Source organism: Schistocerca gregaria, chromosome X (assembly GCF_023897955.1).
Source record: "Schistocerca gregaria isolate iqSchGreg1 chromosome X, iqSchGreg1.2, whole genome shotgun sequence".
NCBI classification, from domain to species: Eukaryota; Metazoa; Arthropoda; class Insecta; order Orthoptera; family Acrididae; genus Schistocerca; species Schistocerca gregaria.
Genome location: NC_064931.1, coordinates 401671948 through 401691374, shown reverse-complemented (window position 1 = coordinate 401691374; position 19427 = coordinate 401671948). Strand labels below are relative to the sequence as shown.

At 37.6% G+C, this 19427-nt stretch overlaps 1 protein-coding gene across 1 annotated transcript in view; it reads left to right on the top strand.

Annotated features, from left to right (window-relative positions):
• LOC126297378 (autophagy protein 5) overlaps positions 1 to 6615 on the top strand; it is a 113746-nt gene extending 107131 nt beyond the window's left edge. The window contains exon 6 of the mRNA XM_049988104.1: positions 568 to 6615. Coding sequence (XP_049844061.1) covers positions 568 to 677 — 110 coding nt within the window. The 3' untranslated portion in view covers positions 678 to 6615. The remainder of the gene's footprint in view (positions 1 to 567) is intronic.
• Positions 6616 to 19427: the final 12812 nt, after the last annotated feature.

Below are 19427 nucleotides of genomic sequence, written 5' to 3'. Positions count from 1 at the left end.
AAGAATTGTGAGAATTGTTACAGATCAGAATAGATAATACAGAAGTGTAAATGACTCTCAGCGAACATAAATAGGAATCCCTGAAAGAAATGTTTTCTCAAAGAAGTTTGTCGGGAAAATTTATAGAAGTGATGTTAGAGGTTGATTGCACTACCATTTTGCTGAATTTGTGAAAATCTCGTGTAGGGGCCATGAGAATGAAATAAGGGAGGTAAATCACCGAATAGCAAAAATGGTGTCATTGACAGACACACAAAGAAAGAGAATTGATGAAAACTTAATTAGCTTATGGAAGAAATCAGTTGATGCTCAACATTGAAAACCTAGGAAATGGCTTTCTAAGTGTATAATTGTGATCAGCTTAGATATTTTAATTCTGCTTACTTTGTGCAGTTCTTCTAAACAAATTTTAAGAATATTTAAATGCATTTAAAAATGAGGACATATGATAATAGTGACATTATTTAATGTTTATGATAAGAATAGTATTTTGTTTGTTTGTTTTGAAACAGATGTATGGTTTCAGATTAAGTCATTGGAATAAAAAAGCTTGTCTTTATTTTCCAGTACGAGTGGTAACCCACGGAATTGAACCTCCATTAGACACTCCCCTGCAGTGGATGAGTGAACATCTCAGTTACCCAGACAACTTCCTGCATTTGTGTGTTCACACATAATATTTAAGCATATAGCTTTATTTTCTTATTAATTTATGAACTTCATAAATTTCATGTTATTTTCTCTTTGAGACTAGTTGTTTTTGTTTTGCTGTTTATTTTATGTATTATTTTATATTTTTATATTTTGTCTTATTTAAGATACCTGCCTAGTCCACTATCATGTATACATTTTGTGGTGCAATGGAGCAGTTTTGTGTTCTTTTGTCCATTGTTGTGCAAAATTGTATTAGCTCATAATGTCTTAGGTATGGTTATAATTATCGAGTACACAGGTGGGAATTCTTAACATGTACTTTTTGAGTGTAATTGTATTAAATGTATTGGAATGAAAGTATGCTCTTTGAAATGCTTTACTAGATTATATTGCTTTGTAACTGGGTGTGGAAAATTGTGTTATGAATCTCATTTAAAATTCTTCATTTTTATTCTCCTTGGTATAAGTGAGGCACGTTTTCTGGATTGTTGAGTAAACTTGTGTGCATTTTTGTGCACATTTGTATATTGTCACTTAGTCTTAACAGATAACCTTATACATTGGATCAAAATACCTGTTTAGAATTTCTTATTTTAGAAAACTAGAATTTCCAGATGTGGATGATTGTTCTGTACCCACCTTATTATACCACACAAGTAGTTTCCAAATCTATATATGATTGCTTGTGCATAGCAGTATTTTCAGTAATGATAGACTGTGGAAATTTGTAATTCATCCAGAATAACAGTTACAGTCTAAAAAGTGAGATATTTGAGATATAGTTTTCAGTCATAATGTGCTTCTCTTCACATTGCTGCTTTTCTACTGAAAACAAAGAAAAAAAACTTGTCTGACATTCTCTGTAGAAGTTTATGAAGACACCTGCTCCAAATCAGGAATACCAAGTTGCTATTGGTTTTCTTAACATCAATGTCCTCCCAGCAATTCATGCATTTTTGATATCCCAGTTGTACTACACTCTTACGTACCGTGTTTTATGTATACCAGTTTATTTCTGTGATAAGTAGATTTTAAAGTTAGCGTTTGTTATTGCAAACAGTAAACAGAGTGACACAGCAGTTTATAGTGTGTGTGTGTGTGTGTGTGTGTGTGTGTGTGTGTGTGTGTGTGGGCGCGCGCACGCGTGCGCGCGTCCGCGTTTGTTGAGTAACGCGTATCCGTGCTCGCGTGTGCGTGCGTGCTTGTAAAAAGTTGCAGAAATTTGAACTTGATGCACTCCTCAGTATTGTTACAAGTGGAGTGCTGTGACACACAGTGTGGATAAATAATCCTCAATTGAGTCCCAAGTTCCTTCAAGAAAACAGGAACAATTTGCCACTTTCATTGAAAGATATTTCAGCAGAAGATGCATAAAATACTGTTTTGTAAGGCCTGAAGGTGAACCTCGCAATATTTCCAAGATGCAAAGTTATTTGCTTTGGATTTTAGTCTAGACTGCTGTCAGAGATGCTTAAAACATTTATCTTGCAAAAGACTGTGTATGCTAAAACATAATAAGCCACAATTAAATGTTGATCAGCAATATCATTGGTATTAGAAATGCACATTGTCATTTGGCCATCACTTATTAATTATTTGACGTGGAATTTATAAGGAAAAAGCTGTACATTTTCATCAGGGTTGGTGTTTCTTGAATGAATTTTTTACCCTACTGTGTGTGTGTGTGTGTGTGTGTGTGTGTGTGTGTGTGTGTGTGTGTGTGTGTGTGTTTTGTCTTGTTTTGTTTTGAAACTTCCTTTACAATTAGTTAACAGTCTACTCATTGGTGTGTTTCTTCTATTCCATACTTCTAAGTGCAATAGGGTAGGTTACTGTAGAAATTTCTTCTTTTCAGCCAAATATCCCAGTGGGCTGTGGGTGGAGCAGAGAGATTCCAAATTGGAAATATTTGGGAGGGGACTTCCAGTTCCAGCATTTACCTAATCACCTAGGGTAGATTAAAAGTATGTGTCACCAACTGGGACTCTAACCCAAGATCTTGCCTATTTCTTACCAACTTTGCTAGCCAGGTACTACACCCGATGTGCCCTAGCAGCTTCTATTCTGCCAGTATCTCTCTCCTAGTTTCCAAACTTCACACAAATTCTCCCGCATAACTTGCAGGACTAGCACTCCTGGTAGAAAGATCAAGTTGGTGTTTGTTTGTACTATTAACGGCACAGAGACACAGCTGTTTCATAGCACATTTATGTAAATTGTGCATAGAATTATTGAGTTATGCACTTTTCATTTTATTCTTCCTCTCTGTGAAAGGCACTTAAATTACTCTCGTAACTACTCGATATTTCATATGCTGTATTTTATAGCTGTCTTACCTTACCATCTCGTTGCCTTTTAGTGTTACTTCGTTGTTCCTTTTTTTGCTTATCAATTAACTCAGTATCATCAAAATCGAACATTCGTACCAGTCGATGAATGCATTTTCTTATATTTCTTGATATGCTTATATCACCAAAAAAAAAAAAAAAAACAATGCACCCGACTTTGTTCTTTCACCCTATGATACCTTATCATGTAGTGAAGTTTAGTTGCAGCATAACAATGGAGTAATTAAAATAAAGTTGTTTCATTTGATGGAAATTTTCAATTTAAATATTTAGCTGTTTTGCTTTATCCACATCTGTCTTCCACTCTCAGGTTGATGTTCATTGATACAAATTTTGAGCATGATTGGAGGTTTCATTTCTGTTATCTTTGCATAAACATGAAAAAAGTTATGCTGACACACACATTCTTCATTCTTCTAGTACAATATTAGGGTTTGAAGGTGGCAGTCAATGAGGTACCGCAACTGGGAGACACCACTGTATATGAATCAGAATTACATGACATTAACTGTTCCCATAGAGCCAGTAATAATGTGTTGTAATCTTTGCAAACTCATGTACAGTTGTAGTAGTTCACCAAATTACAAAGAATAATGAAACAATAGCCTGGCACAGTGAGTCTTGACACCAGTTATGCCGAAAAAGCCAGACATCTCCGAAGACAGCCTTTGTTACACTCTACATACCAAACTGCTTTAGATCTTATTTTTAAGAGCATTGTGATTCATGTTTCATCTGTTTTTAACAATCTGAAATTTGAGTATGATGATAATCATACCCCAAACTGTTTTACTGAACATTGTTTGCAAGAAATACTGTGAGTAAGTTATCTTTTTTATACGCTTCAGAGGATAGGTAACTGATGATGAATTTCTCCAGTAATCAAACTCTACACTGCAAAAACATTTTCCTACTTAGATTTCTTTTGTGTCAGATTGTTTGAGCACTTTAACTCTTCATTGTGCTTATTGTGGAAGCCTTATAACATATTGTGCTGTAATTACAGTAGTGCTCAGGACATGGCAAATTTGCCGATATTGCACACATGGGGGAGTGGGGGGGGGGGGGGGGGAGCCTGAGAGAGAGAGAGAGAGAGAGAGAGAGAGAGAGAGAGAGAGAGAGAGAGAGAACTGTGAACTTTACTGGTGTATTGTCATCTTCAACACTACTTTCCTGGGTACGAGTCTGTATCATCCAACGACACTTTCCAGGGTATGGGTCTCTGTAGTTGTGTTTTATAGATCATATCATGATGTTACTATTGTTGGGTTTCTAAGAGACAAACTTGTTGTACAACTCTTTATGCAAAGCTTCAGTACATTTACTATTTGTTTCTATAGCAATGAGGATGCTCAAATAAACATGTTGTTATTATTTGGTGACAATCATAAATTACTCTATGATGATATACCACAATGTTATTTTTATGAAAACACATTGGTTTCAATGGGTATCAAATGTCGGGTTTTTCTGAAATATGGTCCAACATTAAAATAAAACGTGCTGATAATGCTGCAGTAAAAGTAGAAAACTCATTTGTTACATATATCAGTTTTTTTAAATTAATTACATTTGAATACACTGATGTTCAAGCTAGAATTTTTTTAACCGATCGAAGTATAAAGAATTTAAATTATGGCTTATATTTTTAATAGTATTAATATCAGTATTTCTTTGTGTTGTTGATATATTGGAAATTAAAAAGTAGGAGCAACTGACATTATAGTCCCCATTGCGAGTCTCTCCAGAAAGCTTGTATAATAATTTCAACATTCTGTAATTTTGATTGGAATTATTAAATGCTCTCAGTTGACCATTGAATAAATGTTCATGTGTGGCCAATAATTTTGAGATGTTGGAGAGTATCCTACAGGGGCTGTAAAAACATTAAAAATATATAAGAAGTTGCCTCTGTCCTATGTCATTTATAAAGGCACTTAAACGTTCAGGAATGTAATGTTGCCACACTATATTAGTGTAGCTATTATACCTCACAGCTTTATTATACATGATCACCATTGATTTGATGGATTTTTTGCTTTGTCTGACAAAGTAAGAGTACAATTTTCTTCCAGTACTGTACTTAAGTGAATGGTAAAGCTCTAAGGCCTAGGAAGCAGGCTCTCATTTCTGTGACTGTAAGAAGAGATTTAGATTTTACATATTGTTCTCGAATCAGTGTTATTACTGTGTGTACTGAATGAGCCAAACAGTCTGGAGTATCTAACATCTTGATAGATTTGGTAGTGAGTGTATTAAGTTTCCAGTGCAATGTGGAAACATAATTAACTGAAATGAGCTGACAAGAAAACAAGGAGGTCAGAGTGACCTCTTCTGGCACCCTTACATTTCTTGCATCATTGTACGTTAGTCATGTGGTACATACATTTTTTTGTTGTATTAACTGCCTGAAGGGCTAAGATGTCTTCCTGAAAATGCCTTTAGTTAAATTGCATGAGTAACTCTAGGTTTTGTAACATATTTCATGAGAATGCTGGTTGATTGCAGTTTCATCTCTTTGTATTTGTTGCCAGTAATTTCAGCAATCAAGCAGTTTTAAAACTACACATGTATGTTGTGAAATAATTAGTTTTGTACATTGGTCTGCATACTTAGTTACATGACTGTACCTTTATGTCCTGTGCCAGATAACATGGAGGTTGCAGCCCCTTAAAGATGTTTTATTTCGAAGTAGACTAACTGCCACTGAAATACCTACATGACAAAATAGGCTAAGTGTCTCGTGCATTGTTAAATGAAGAATGTGCCTTAAAACTCCATAGTCTGCTGTGTCATTTCTTCCCTTCTGTGCTAGGATGTAGATAGAGGAAGAAATACAAGGAAATGTCTTTAAATTAGTAATTGTTTCTCAGTGCAGAAATGTCAAATAGTTTAATTATGCATGTCATTTATATTAGATTAAAAATACAACAGTTTTGGCTTCAGGATAATCAATGAATGTCTCCATGTATGGATTATTATTTATGTTTTCATATGTTGTTAGAAAAATTGTGTAAAGCAGCAGAAGTCATATTATTGCTTATTTTAACTATGTGTATTGCACAGAATGAAAGGAATACATTCAAGTACAGATGTAAATACTGTGTGCCAATAAAGTAAATTTGTTTCATTTTAGTATAGAGTATTTGGGCCTATTCATATTTTACATTTAACTTTGTGTCCTAAATGATTCCACAGTTATTAAGCAAAATATCATTCGTAAGCTGAAGTTCAATTTCACTGTTGTGATTTATGTGATCTCATCTTTGAAAAAGAAAACCGTCTAAAGATGTCCATTGTAGCTGTATTTTCAAGGAACTTTGTGTTAATATCTGTAGTAATTTATTTTAAAAAGTCTTAAGTATTTCATTCTGTACTGTGAATCTGATTCCATGAGGTACTTAATGTTGTACGTAGTATTCATATGCTTCATTAGTCACAGTGATGGAAAGTGTATTTCACATTTTAGTAAGTACTTATTATACATTGTGTCAACACTACCAACTGTGAATATTTGTTTTCAATGGTATCTGAAGTTGTGGGCTGCATTTGGGCTGCTGTTGTATGTTTTGTTGTATTTTCAGTGTGACAAATAAATGTGTTTCAAAATAAATTTTGTGTATGTAATTTTGTAATACTAAGTGTATGAATAGAGATTTATTTCGTATCTCTGTTACATTGCCACATGGAACAGTAGTTAAATTTAAGGGCATTACGAACTGGTGTTGTGAAGGTTTCATATTCCTTTCTTTCCAGCCGATGTTGGTAGTTATGTTTCCTTGTACAAAATATTGTTGTTATCAGATCAAAAATAATTAGCTTTGATTTATGAAAAGTGTGTGGGGATCCCAAGAAACACTGGATTACTCAGAATGGAATGCATTTCTGGAACTTTGACAACTCATTTATTCATTAAGATGATGTCTGTGGTTTTGCAGTAAAATAAAGTACTTTGGTTTTCAAAACAGATTCTTAAATGCCAGACCTTAGGTTGTAATAAATGAAAATTACTGCATGATTATTTAGTTACTCTGCAAGTTACTGCACAGTGTGGGGCAGAGGGTTCCTTGTATCAGTGTTCCTTGTCGTCATGTCATTCTGTGGTTTCGTTAAATCAGTTAAGGCGAATACAGGATGGTTGGTTCACCTTGAGATCTGTTGCCGACAGTGTAATTCTTTGAGAGATGTTAAATACTAGACTCACTCCCTTTCTTCCTTTATGATTCCATTCATGGTTGCTTTTGGGATGAAGCATGATAATGGCTGTAGGCTTCAGTACATATCACAATGTCTTGCTTTTATCGAGATAGTAATTGGAAAAAATACGTACTATTTGCACTCTTTTGGTTGCAATGAAATACAGAAGATTCCAACTTAGCAAATGACAGGCATGCAAAGATAATTAATGTTCATATGCTGCTTATAATCAAAACTGAGACTGACTCATATGATAAATCAGATGTGAGAGGCGACACCTATGATAGACCAAGAAGTACTTAATCACTCATCTTCAAGTAAACTGCTTACTGCAGCATACAACAGCTCTCATATGCTACAGATGCACAAGTTAACAAACATGTTGTTTGTCATAAATCTTCTGGTTTTTGATACGGGCCCAACAAGCACAAAAAAATGGCGCGAGTGGAGGGGGGTGGGAGGATGAGTGAGTTCTTAAAATAGTATGTGGCTGGTAACAGTCTCACAGTTTTAAAAATGGGCACTTCATATGACATGCAGTATAATAGAGAAACCTGTCACAAATCATGCCGTTTTTGGTTATATTTTCTTCCTTAATTTGATACATTGTAAGACAGATGCATTGTGCCAGAATATGATCCTCATGATCATCTTGTAAGCTACTTCCTCCATAGAGAAGTTACACTGCAAATGAATTTCAGTTGGTGTTTACATTTACCATTTTTAAGATTCACATGTTTGTGTTATTTTTATCATACATAGGTATATAAAGGATGACACTGATTCAAGTGATTCATCATTGGCTGTGCTTATATACATTAGTTTTCTTTTCGGTATATTTACAATATTGTCATCACTCCAGCTGTTGATCAGCTGAAAGATCAGACTATTAACATTTCTCATAAGAGATCACATTTTTGGAAATAATAGCATCATTTATTATCAATCTGTACATAGAGCTTAATGTAGATAATAATATTCACAGTAATAAAAATTTTGTGGGTAAAAGTATGCACAGTTGGGAGGGGGGGGAGGTTTACATGCAGGTACATCTGTGGATACATATATAAAATATATGCAGAAATAAGTACCATTTGTATAATAGATGCTAATCTCTTCCTGAGTGATTGAAGCGTCATCATATTTAATCAGTCTGTTATATTAAAATTTGGGTATGAGACTTCTTCACATCAAGTTGTGTGAAGGAGATAGCAATAAGCATAACTTTGATGCAGCTGACATTTAGATATTTCCAACAGTCATTCATAGAAAGACATCTAGGCTGGACGTATGGGCTTCAGCAGGAAAAAGTAGTTAAAGTCAAGTGCAAGGATATCATCAGAGCTTCAGCATACCAAATGAGTTAAAATAGTTTGCAAAATCTTGTCTTTGTAGATATGGATCACGAACTTCTGGAGGAACAAATTTCACTTAATATACAATCAGAACTTCCTGATATTCTTTGATAACTCTGTAGACAAAATTGTTATATTTGCATTTGATGAAGACTTCTCACTTAGCCTTATCCATAGTCTGTTTAAACACAACCATCCTGTGTGTGGCACATTAAGTTCAATAAAAGAATAACTTGTGATATTTTTTAAAAAAAGTAAGTATTCTTTATTCTAAGTAAATGTTTGTAAAATCACTACTTCCCAGCCACTAATAATGTAAGTTTGTTCCCATAATGTGGTACTGCGGTATAAATAGTAAGTTTCTCATGACAATTTTCCAGATGTTGTGTACAACTTCTTAGACACTGAGGTGATCAGTAATAATGCAGTTACTTTGTACACCCTAAATAAGTAATACTTCATTAATTGCAACAAAACTTATCCTTGCTCACCAGGCTTTTACTTTGTGGCAAACTGATACAAGTTCAGAAGGGCTACTGCAGCTTCACTACAGTCACTAGAAAACACAAGTTCGTAGACACTTGACACTTCTGATAGCGTTGGCGTTTAGGCACAGTTTACAGGAGACGTAAGTCTCTTCACTCCCTGATGGTTAACACGGGCTATGTCATGGCGAGAAGCCAGCGTGACCACATTACTCTGACAGGAACTTAATGGAAGTGGGCAGGATCTGACCTTAAACAGAACTGTCCTCCTGGCATCTGGCAATGCTATTCCAGGGTAGAGGTGCCTTGGAACTACGGGATACCCGGCTTCTTCCTAGCATCTCATTGGCATCTCATGATACCAGTTTACTGTTCAATATCTCTGTGGCGGTCATTACTTCCTGTGCTGCTCTCGATATTCGACCACACCGCATCAGTAATATGTGTAGAAAAATTTTTTGACCCTATTGCTTCATAGTGAATTCATAACTTTCTTAGTCAATTGCAGACATATTAAACTCCTCCTGTTTACTATCACATAAGCAGGAAAATTGCATACAATGTTTTTAAATGTTCTCACTATGTACTTATATAATGACACAAGTTTGTAAAGGAAACACCTGGAATCAATTTTAACTGACATTTGATACTTCATTTATAAAGCAACAACAATAAGATCCTTCACAAGACAGTTTTTAAGTAAACAGCAGGTAAGTATTTTGGGATAAATACCAAGAGCATGAGTTCTCTTTTGTGCAATACAGGTTCAGAAAATAGTCATTGTCCAACAAAATTTTAAAACAACACAAAGGAACTTACGGAGTAATTTTTGGATAAGAAGCACGTAATATGGTGTGAAATCTTTTACTTTTGGTGAAATATCCTCTGTGTTAAATGTACATAAAAATTAAAACTGTCCAAAATTCCAGCCCAGAAGTCACTTTTGCAAGCAGTGCTTTCCCAGTTGACTAACCTGGAGACACACAGGCAATCCTACAACTCTCTCTCTCTCTCTCTCTCTCTCTCTCTCTCTCTCTCTCTCTACAAACAGGCATCAGAAGAACAAGAGCTCCGACTGACTGCCATGTCACCCTGAGCTGGTAGGCATCACTGGATGCGGGTATGGAAGGGGGCGTATGGTCAGCACACAGCTTCCCTGGCTGTTATCAGTTTTCGTGACCAGTGTTGCTTAATTAATCAAACAGTTCCTCAATTTGCCTCACAAGGGCCTAGTGCACCCCACTTGCCAACAATGCTCGGCAGACCTGGACGGTCACCTATCCAAGTGCTAGCCAAGCCCGACAGTGCTTAATTTCAGTGAACTGATGGAAACCAATGTTACCACTGCTGCAAGGTCATTGGCATCCCACAGCTTTAACCTGTTATTAACTTTTCCCTTCCATTCAAACCACACACACAGCACAGTGATTAGATGCTGGATCCTTATTTGGGAGTGCCAGAATTAAAATTTGGCCAGTTTTCTGTGATTCCCTTAAATTGCTTGAAGAAAATGCTGGGATTGTTATTCTGAAAAGGACACACTCAGTTTCCTTCCCCAACAACAGCTTATGCTCTATCTCTATGAAGCTTTTCATCCCCAGAATAAATTCCTAATCATACTTTCCCTTCCTTTTGCCCTAGCACTAGGGCTAGTCAGCAGTTTTGAATAACTTGGAAGTAACAGTTCCAAATCGTTATTCACTCACTGTAATTGTCACTGTCTGACAATCAGTCCAGCTGGAGCGAACAGAGAGGACAGTCATTTGAGTGGAGTATAGCTAGTTAGTGGATCTGGTTAATCAGAGTTTCTGACAAGTTTAATACCTCAGCTTTCTACTGTGCTATTACTGGAAATTATGAGAATCTGGGTGAGTTGGTCTTTTGACAAAAGTCAGCACACTGATGTTGACACTGTGTGTTGTGCTATCAGTGCACCAGACAAAAAATTTGACACCCTCAAGAAGCATCACACTAGTACTGTATGACACTGTGTCTAGCCTCAATAATGGCAAGGAAGCGAGCCTGAAAGTATCTTCTGCCATATCTATCCATATGAAGCCACTCATTGATGATTATATCCCATTGTTGTTGTCTTCAGTCCAAAGATTGGTCTAGTGCAAGTGTCGATGTTAGCCTGTCTTAGTGTCTCTCTCCATCTCTGCATAACTACTGTAACCTATATCCAATTGAACCTGCTTACCATATCCAAGCCATGGCCTTCCACTTTTTTCCCCATTTCAGTTCAGTATGTCACTAATATTTGATCTACCCATCTAATATTCAACTTTATCCTGTAGCACTATATTTCAAAAGCGCACATTCTATTCTTGTTTGAACTATTTATCTTCTACAGTTCACTTCTGCACAAGGCTAAATTCTAGACAGATATCTTCAGAAAACAAATCCTAACATTTAAAGTAATATTTAATGTTAACATATTCCCTCTGTCAGAAATGCTTTTCTTCATTTTACCAGTCTACAGTTTAGACTTTCTCTACTTTGACTGACATCAGCTACTTTGCTGCTCAAACAGCAAAAATCGTATACTACTTTTAGTGCACCCAGGGGGATCACAGCTCAATTTGTTAGGCAAGATGGGGTTGTAACTGTAGTAGTACTTCTTCCTTTATACTCTCTGAATCTGCCTTCTCACAGACCTGTTCCCTAGGATAGTTCCCTGCTGACTGCCTAGCTTGCTCATACGACATCGGTTATGGCTTTTCCCACTTTGAAAAGTGTCATGATTACCACTGAGTTGCTGATAAAATCTTTATTTACATAGCCAGTTTTGGTCAACTAACCATCAGGTCTTTAATTAAAATCATTTACAGTATCATATTAGCAAACATAAAATCACTGAAGTCAGACAATAAACCATGAATTAGTCATCATTGTCACATCATAATGCAAATTACATCACGAATAAATAAACTGTGTTATGTAGTGCACTATCAACAATCAGTGTTCACTTCCACACACCAGTCATAATGGCATACCGTATTATCGTGAGGTCCACTTCTGACCACCAGTCATAATATGGTCAACCACTTATGATGCTAGTTGTAAAGGTCAACCCCTCAGGTCAGGCATTCAAGGGTATCAAAGATGGACAGGTGAGATGGTGATGTTACTAGTGTTGGAGACTGAGCTCCAAGGGCTCATGAGTGTTACAGTTTTATGCCATAAGTTGTCAGTGAAACAGCAGTATCTGTAACAACATTTTGTTAACGTGACTGCTGCAATGAATATTGTCTTCCCTGGCACTTAGCAAATGGGCCAAGCTGCTTGCTCAAGTGTCGGCAAGGAATGCTAGATGCAGCACACTGAGGGCTCAATCTAATTTTGCGGCAGGTCTGACACACTGCGTGGGAGTGGGTTGTGGTAGCGATGCCACGTGAGGTGGCATGTGGACGCAACTCTGTGGACATGATGGCTTCTGTGCTCTCAAAGAGGGACATATGCTTGAATCTGCATCCTCAGTGTCTTCCAGCATCCAGGTCTCCCCCAGCACCACAGCCTACAGCCAAGAAGGCGATATATGTACAGCCTGGGAGGCAGCAACCGGGCACCGATCCAGGTAGTAGAAGATGGCAGCTTGCAGTAAGTCATTTTGGCCCTTTACCAGGGGAAGGCCCAGGTTGTTTGTATCTCCTATCAGTCACTGTTGCGACCCATCAGAAGTGATGGCATAGAATGATTAAGTTCAACCACAGCCAATAGGCTGCAATCTCATAGTTGAAGTCTTCAAACAGACGGCAAGCAGCACATCACAGTTTGCCTGCAGAATTAACCTGTAACTAGTAAGACGGTTATTCCGTCGGTATCAGTGAAGCAAGTGGAATGATCAGACATTGAGGACAAGATGTCTAAAACAGGGATATTTAAAGCCAGACATCATGCATTATAGCAGGTTAGGTGGCCAATTGCCTTCATTTAACCAAAGGTGTCAGTGGTGCTGTCCATGTCATGGTGTCTCAAGTATGGATGTTTCAACTACTAGCATAACCATGTTTCCCATAGCAACTTGTGTACTCTGCCTATGCATTTCTTATCAGCATTAGAATTGGAGCAGAGCTCGGACGTTGCCTGTTATTCCGTGTTGTAGAGTTTGCAGAACAATGTTGTGGGTCTGTCATACCGCATCATTTGCACTCCTTGCTGTAGCTCTGCTCATTGAGTTATGAGTGTTACCTAACTTTTGCAATACTGACACTCTTTCCATGCTCTAGATTTTGATTGTGACACACTGTGTGAGTCAGACTTGGGTCTCTTACTGTCTGTGTTGAGCAATAGTTTCAACAATTTATTGGTGCACCAGGACAGGGTTGCTGCGCAACAGTCCTCCGTTATTCAAGAAATTCTACCCAAATTTTGGGTTAGTGTCACACTGGAACAACTCCATATACGTAGGTTATATTTACAAAGTATTGTATTTAGCAATTATTGTTCAACAACTCACAAGAGTGGGTTTTACTGCTCATTACCACTTTGTTCCTTAAAATCTACACTCATGCTCATAAATTAAGGATAATGCTGATACATGGTGAAACAATGCTCTGGTGGGTGGTTTGCAGGTTTAAATCACCTCAGGGTATGACCATGCAGTGCATTTGACCTGCAGATTAGGGTGACTGGAGGTGGGTCAAACACAGCAGGTCATAGCATGGGCCCTCCGTGTGCCACATAGTGTGATCTCAAGATTGCGGCAATGATTCCAGCCGACAGGAAACGTGTCCAGGCACTACAGTACGGGACGTCCACAGTCTACAACACCACAAGAAGACCGATATCTCACCATAAGTGCCCGCAGACGACCACGGAGTACTGCAGGTAGCTTTGCTCGGGACCTTACCACAGCCACTGGAACAGTTGTCTCCAGACACACAGTCTACATACGACTGAACAGACATGGTTTATTCGCCTGGAGACCTGCAAGGTGCATTCCACTGACCCCTGGTCACTGGAGAGCCTGTAAAGCCTGGTGTCAAGAACACACTACATGGTCATTAGAACAGTGGACCCAGGTTATGTTCATGGAAGAGTCGAGGTATAGTCTGAATAGCGATTCTCGCCGGGTTTTCATCTGGCATGAACCAGGTACCTGATACCAACCCCTTAATGTCCTTGAAAGGGACCTGTATGGAAGTCGTGGTTTGATGGTGTGGGGTGGAATTATGAGTGGTGCACATACACCCCTGCATGTCTTTGACAGAGGAACTGTAACAGGTCAGGTGTATCGGGACGTCATTTTGCATCAGTATGTCTGCCTTTTCAGAGGTGCAGTGGGTCCCACCTTCCTCCTCATGGATGGTAACGCACAGCCCCACCGAGCTGACATTGTGGAGGAGTACCTTGAAACAGAAGATATCAGGCAAATGGAGTGGCCTGCCTGTTCTCCAGACTTAAACCCCATCGAGCACATCTGGGATGCTCTCGGTCAACGTATCGCTGCACGTCTTCAAACCCCTAGGACACTTCAGGAGCTTCGACAGGCACTGGTGTAAGAATGGGAGGCTATACCCCAACAGCTGCTTGACAACCTGATCCAGAATATGCCAACCCATTGTGCGGCCTGTGTATGTATGCATGGTGATCATATCCCACATTGATGTTGATGTACATGTGCAGGAAACAGTGGCATTTTGTAGCACATGTGTTTCAGGATGGTTTTCTCGTTGTATCACCAATACCGTCGACTTACAGATCTGTGCCGTGTGTGTTCCCTACGTGCCTATGCTATTAGCACCAGTTTTGTTTAGTGCCACATTGTGTGGCACCACATTCTGCAATTATCTTTAATTTATGAGCATGAGTGTAGTTTTGATCTCAAATTATTAAAATATGATGATAAGTATTACAGCAAGTAAGTATAGTTTTTATTGGTCACATATGGTGTCAAGCCATTCCACAGGTATCTGATGCATCAGTAGGTCTGAGGTACTGACAGCTTTACACCTCGAGTATAGGTAGAGCTTACAAGTTGCTATGAGAAACATGGTTCTGCTAGTAGTTCAAACACTTACAGTAATGACATTTCTGTGATACTGTTCTCTAAAATTTTGAATATGCCTGAACATTTGTTCCATAATAAATTGTCCTTTTTCAGCACTAGTGTTGACAACTTAATCATGATCATACCGGTAATTGCTGCAGGTAAATGATAGTTTTACTTGCTATATCACAAGTCGTGCCATTGATCTAGATGCCACTGTTCCATAGTTTCATCCTTTCCCTGCCACTAGGTTTTCCATCCTCAAAACAGTTGATTATTACAGTTCCTGGTGAACAGACTGAGTAAATCATGTGGGTTTTTCTGAAAATTTGATTCAGGTTTCAACACTTCTCTGTGACACTGCATGGTGTCATGTTAACCACTGAACAGTTGTACCTCACAGAATGTGTATCCATTTGTACTATCCGAGTTGTACAAATAGTACTACACGCCCTTTTACATTCCTGAAGATACTTTATTTATAAAATAGTGCGAAATTCCTTTGTGTCAACTTGATTACATGCTGAAGTTCTGGTAGAAAATCTCTCTGTGCTTTATATAACCCTTCCAAAAATTTTTGTGGCAGTATCAATGCCAAAATTAATTGCCCACATGCTGCATGATGTATGGCTTCTTGCACTTGTGCAACTTGAAGTCTTGCATCAGTAACAATGTTGGCCACCACCCATAACATTATAGCAATGGTCGTCTTCTCACCTAAGGTACTCATTCATTGCCTTGGATTGTGCACACATTCCCTGAGTTCTTTAGCTACCTCCTGTACCACTCTAATACTGCTCAGTAAATTATGTTCCAGGTTCATTAGTTGGATCAATCACCACTCTACTGTGGTTTGTACACACTCTACTGTACCTTGCACCTGCTTATCACTGTATTAAATTCTTGCACATCTACTTCATTTGCTGTCCCAAATAATGTCTCACCTGCGTTGATCTATCCCCTCTTTCTACTTATAGCTGCTTGTGGCACTACATCCAACACTTGCATTATCTTCCCTTAACGCGTCATATGAAGGTTGCACCTCCTGGTATTTGTTTTTAATTGCCGATACAATGGCTTCTTTCTGTGCCCCCTCGTGTAATTCCATGAACATCTCTTGTAGCCTGCAAATCTCACATCTCCAGTGATGACTAGTCAGTAATACATCTGGCTCTGTTCAGAAAGCAACACTCCAGAGTTCAGTGGTTGGTTCAGGATTGCACTTCCCACTTCCCACTTCACCATAAATACAGTTATTCTTTGGTGTGTCCTTGGTGTTATGCCACGTGGGGGAACGGAATGCACGTCAATTCCCCTACCTTCTTCAAAAGTATGCCCACCTGATAATAATAATAATAATAATAATAATAATTTTTATTATTATAATGAATGACTTATGTTAATATCTGATTAAACCCTAACATACTCTACCAATATAATATCTAAAAAAACAGTGGAAAAGTACATTATAAACTAGTCCTTCGATCTAATTTTTTACAGTTCCCTGTGTATGGCAAGAATATTTGGTAACGCATTCTTCTTAAGGGAACTGGTACATGAATAACTGTCAAAAAATCGATTTTTTCATTTTTCTCTTAAAAATTCTTTGTAATTTACTGAATGAGGAAAAGTTTACTTCAGGAAAATGGACTACAGAAAGTACCAAAACTAGAGGAATACGAAAGTGGCTGCACGCACCACGACATCTCCATGGCACACAGTCAGCTCTGTTAAAAATAAAGTTTTGCTCTCATTTATTTCATTTTATGACTTTTTAGTCCCTTAAGTTGGTTAATCTGCAAAAGCTTTACAGTTGCTTATCTTTTCTTTATACAGATAGTTTAGTCATTGTTTACTGTTGTTTTGGTGTGAATATTTTGTTTGTAGTGAAGTAATTGTGCGTGAGTTTCTTATTTCACTTGAAAGCAATGGAAAGAATTAAGAAGATCAGTTTAAACAATGCAAATTTTATGGAAATTGGTTCACCAAATGGATTAACTCTGATAATACTGAAATACAACATGATGCAACGCTTGAACCAGCTTCAATAACTGCAAGTGCTTAAAAGCTAAAACTGAAATATTTGGACAATGGGCTTGACAGTATTACTGCTGATAATGTAGACACTAACCATTGATTCAGGTTGTGTTATTGTTGAACTCTATGCCTTAGCTGGACCAATAAATAAAGCTTAGTAGTGTAAGGGATGTGGCAACAGTGGTTTGAAGGTAGTTGAGGAGACACATGCTAGAAGAGGTTGTGCAACAAAATTAAGAATTGTTTGTAATTTTTGTGATTTAAGTGAATGTGGTTGTATTTGTGGTATAACTAAACAGAGAGAGCATAACACTAATATTAAACTTGCTTATGCTATGAGATGTATAGGCAAAGGGTGACGAAGTGCACAAATTTTCTGTGCTCTTATGGACTTACCTCCCCCTACAATGTTTGACAGGTACAATAACATTATTCTACAGACTTTAGAAGAAGTAACAAATGATAGTATGAAAACTGCTGTTCAGGAAATTTAGACATGAATGACAGCAATACATGTATGTCTGCAGTCCTGGTTGCATCCTGGCAACGAAGAGGCTACAGTTCCCTAAATGGTGTAGTGACAGCTATCTCCTCGGACAATGGTAAAGTCATTGATGTGGAATGTATTACATTGTACTGTCATGGCTGTACTAGTGGAACTGAAAATCATAAATTTTTGAGGCTATAGTAGAGGGATGGAATCTGAACATGTTGTGAAGATATTTCATAGGTCAGTGGGGAAATATGATGTGATGCATACATCATACCTAGGAGATGTAGACTCAAAAGGGTACCAAAAAGCATGTCAATCCAAACCTTACGCTGACACAAAAATTGAAAAAATTGAATTTGTTGAATATGTTCAGAAAAGGTTAGGTACAAGACTGAGAAACATGAAGGGGAATTTGAAGGGAAAGAATTTAGTTGATGGTAAGTGCATTAGTGGATGTGGTCGGCTTACAGACAAAGAAATAGGCAGGATGCAGTATTATTATGAACAAGCAATAAGACAAAATAAAAATGACCTTGAGGGAATCAAAAACGCAATATGGGCTACATTCTTTCATAAATCCTCCACAGATGACACTCCATTGCATGCATTCTGCCCACCTGGCAGTGAGTCATGGTGTGGCTACCAGAAATCTGTTACTCAAGCTGGGACCAACAACTATAAACACTCTTTGCTATTTGCTACAACTGAAGTTATAAAACCTATATATAAGGATCTTAGTGACACAAGATTATTAGAGAAATGTTTACATGGTAGGACTCAAAATCCAAATTAAAGTTTCAACAATTGCATATGGGAACAGTACCATAAACTGTTCTAATATGACTAAATACTTTGAAAATAGGTGTGCTTGATGCTCTTTTATGTTTCAATGATGGTGCAGTGTCAAGACTTAATGTTATGAAACTGATGGGAGTGCCTGGTGGACTAAATATGTATAGACCTCTAATGGCCATTGACACTCTTTGAAGCAGAAAAATCAGTGTTGGAAGCTACAAAAGAAGCAAAAATAAGCAGAAGAAGACGAGTAAGAAAGAGAAGGGAGGAAGAGCAACACAGGAAACAAGATTAATGTGCACCTGAGATGCATTAGTGCCATGCAGATTTAATAGAAGAAGCAAGTTTTAACTTTAACTTGAATTTTAGCATTAGTTGAAAACAGTCTTGGTTTCAATGTTAGTTTTTTTATTTATCAACTACATGTTTCATCTTATTTAGGCATCTTCAGGCTGATCTACATAGTGGCAACGTATATCCGGTTTACGATCTCTCATTCTTACCAGCAGCTGTGTGGCAGCGCCATCTAATGAGATGATTCTATATTAGGCATCAGTACTAGCATACAACACTGTGGTGCATTATGCTAACTACTTAAGGCCCATCTTATTCTATTATTTGCTCCTGTGAACGTGTATGCGTTATGTAGGTCTTGGAGTCGCTCACGTCCATCTAGAAAGATAAGGCCTTATCATAAGGCTTCAGCAATATGACTGCAGTCTGAGTGTTCAATCATTGGTCAATTCTCTTATCCATTTTTACTATTTTATATTTCTAGTATTTATTGAGGTTAATGAAGTCGATGTTGGCCTGATGTACTCAACGACGCCCTTTAGCTACACTGTCTAAACGATTGTCCTAAGAAATACCAAATTAAGGTATTTGCTCTTTTTTGTATTTGATCTGTTTATACATGCTTTTAGGTTATCCAAGAATGTGCAATGTGATCCCAATCCTTAAATAGATGTATTTGTTCTCTGTTTTCTATGTAGATCAGCCTGAAGATGCCGAAATAAGGTGAAACACATAGTCGATCAATAAAAAAACTAACATTGCAACCAAGACTGTTTT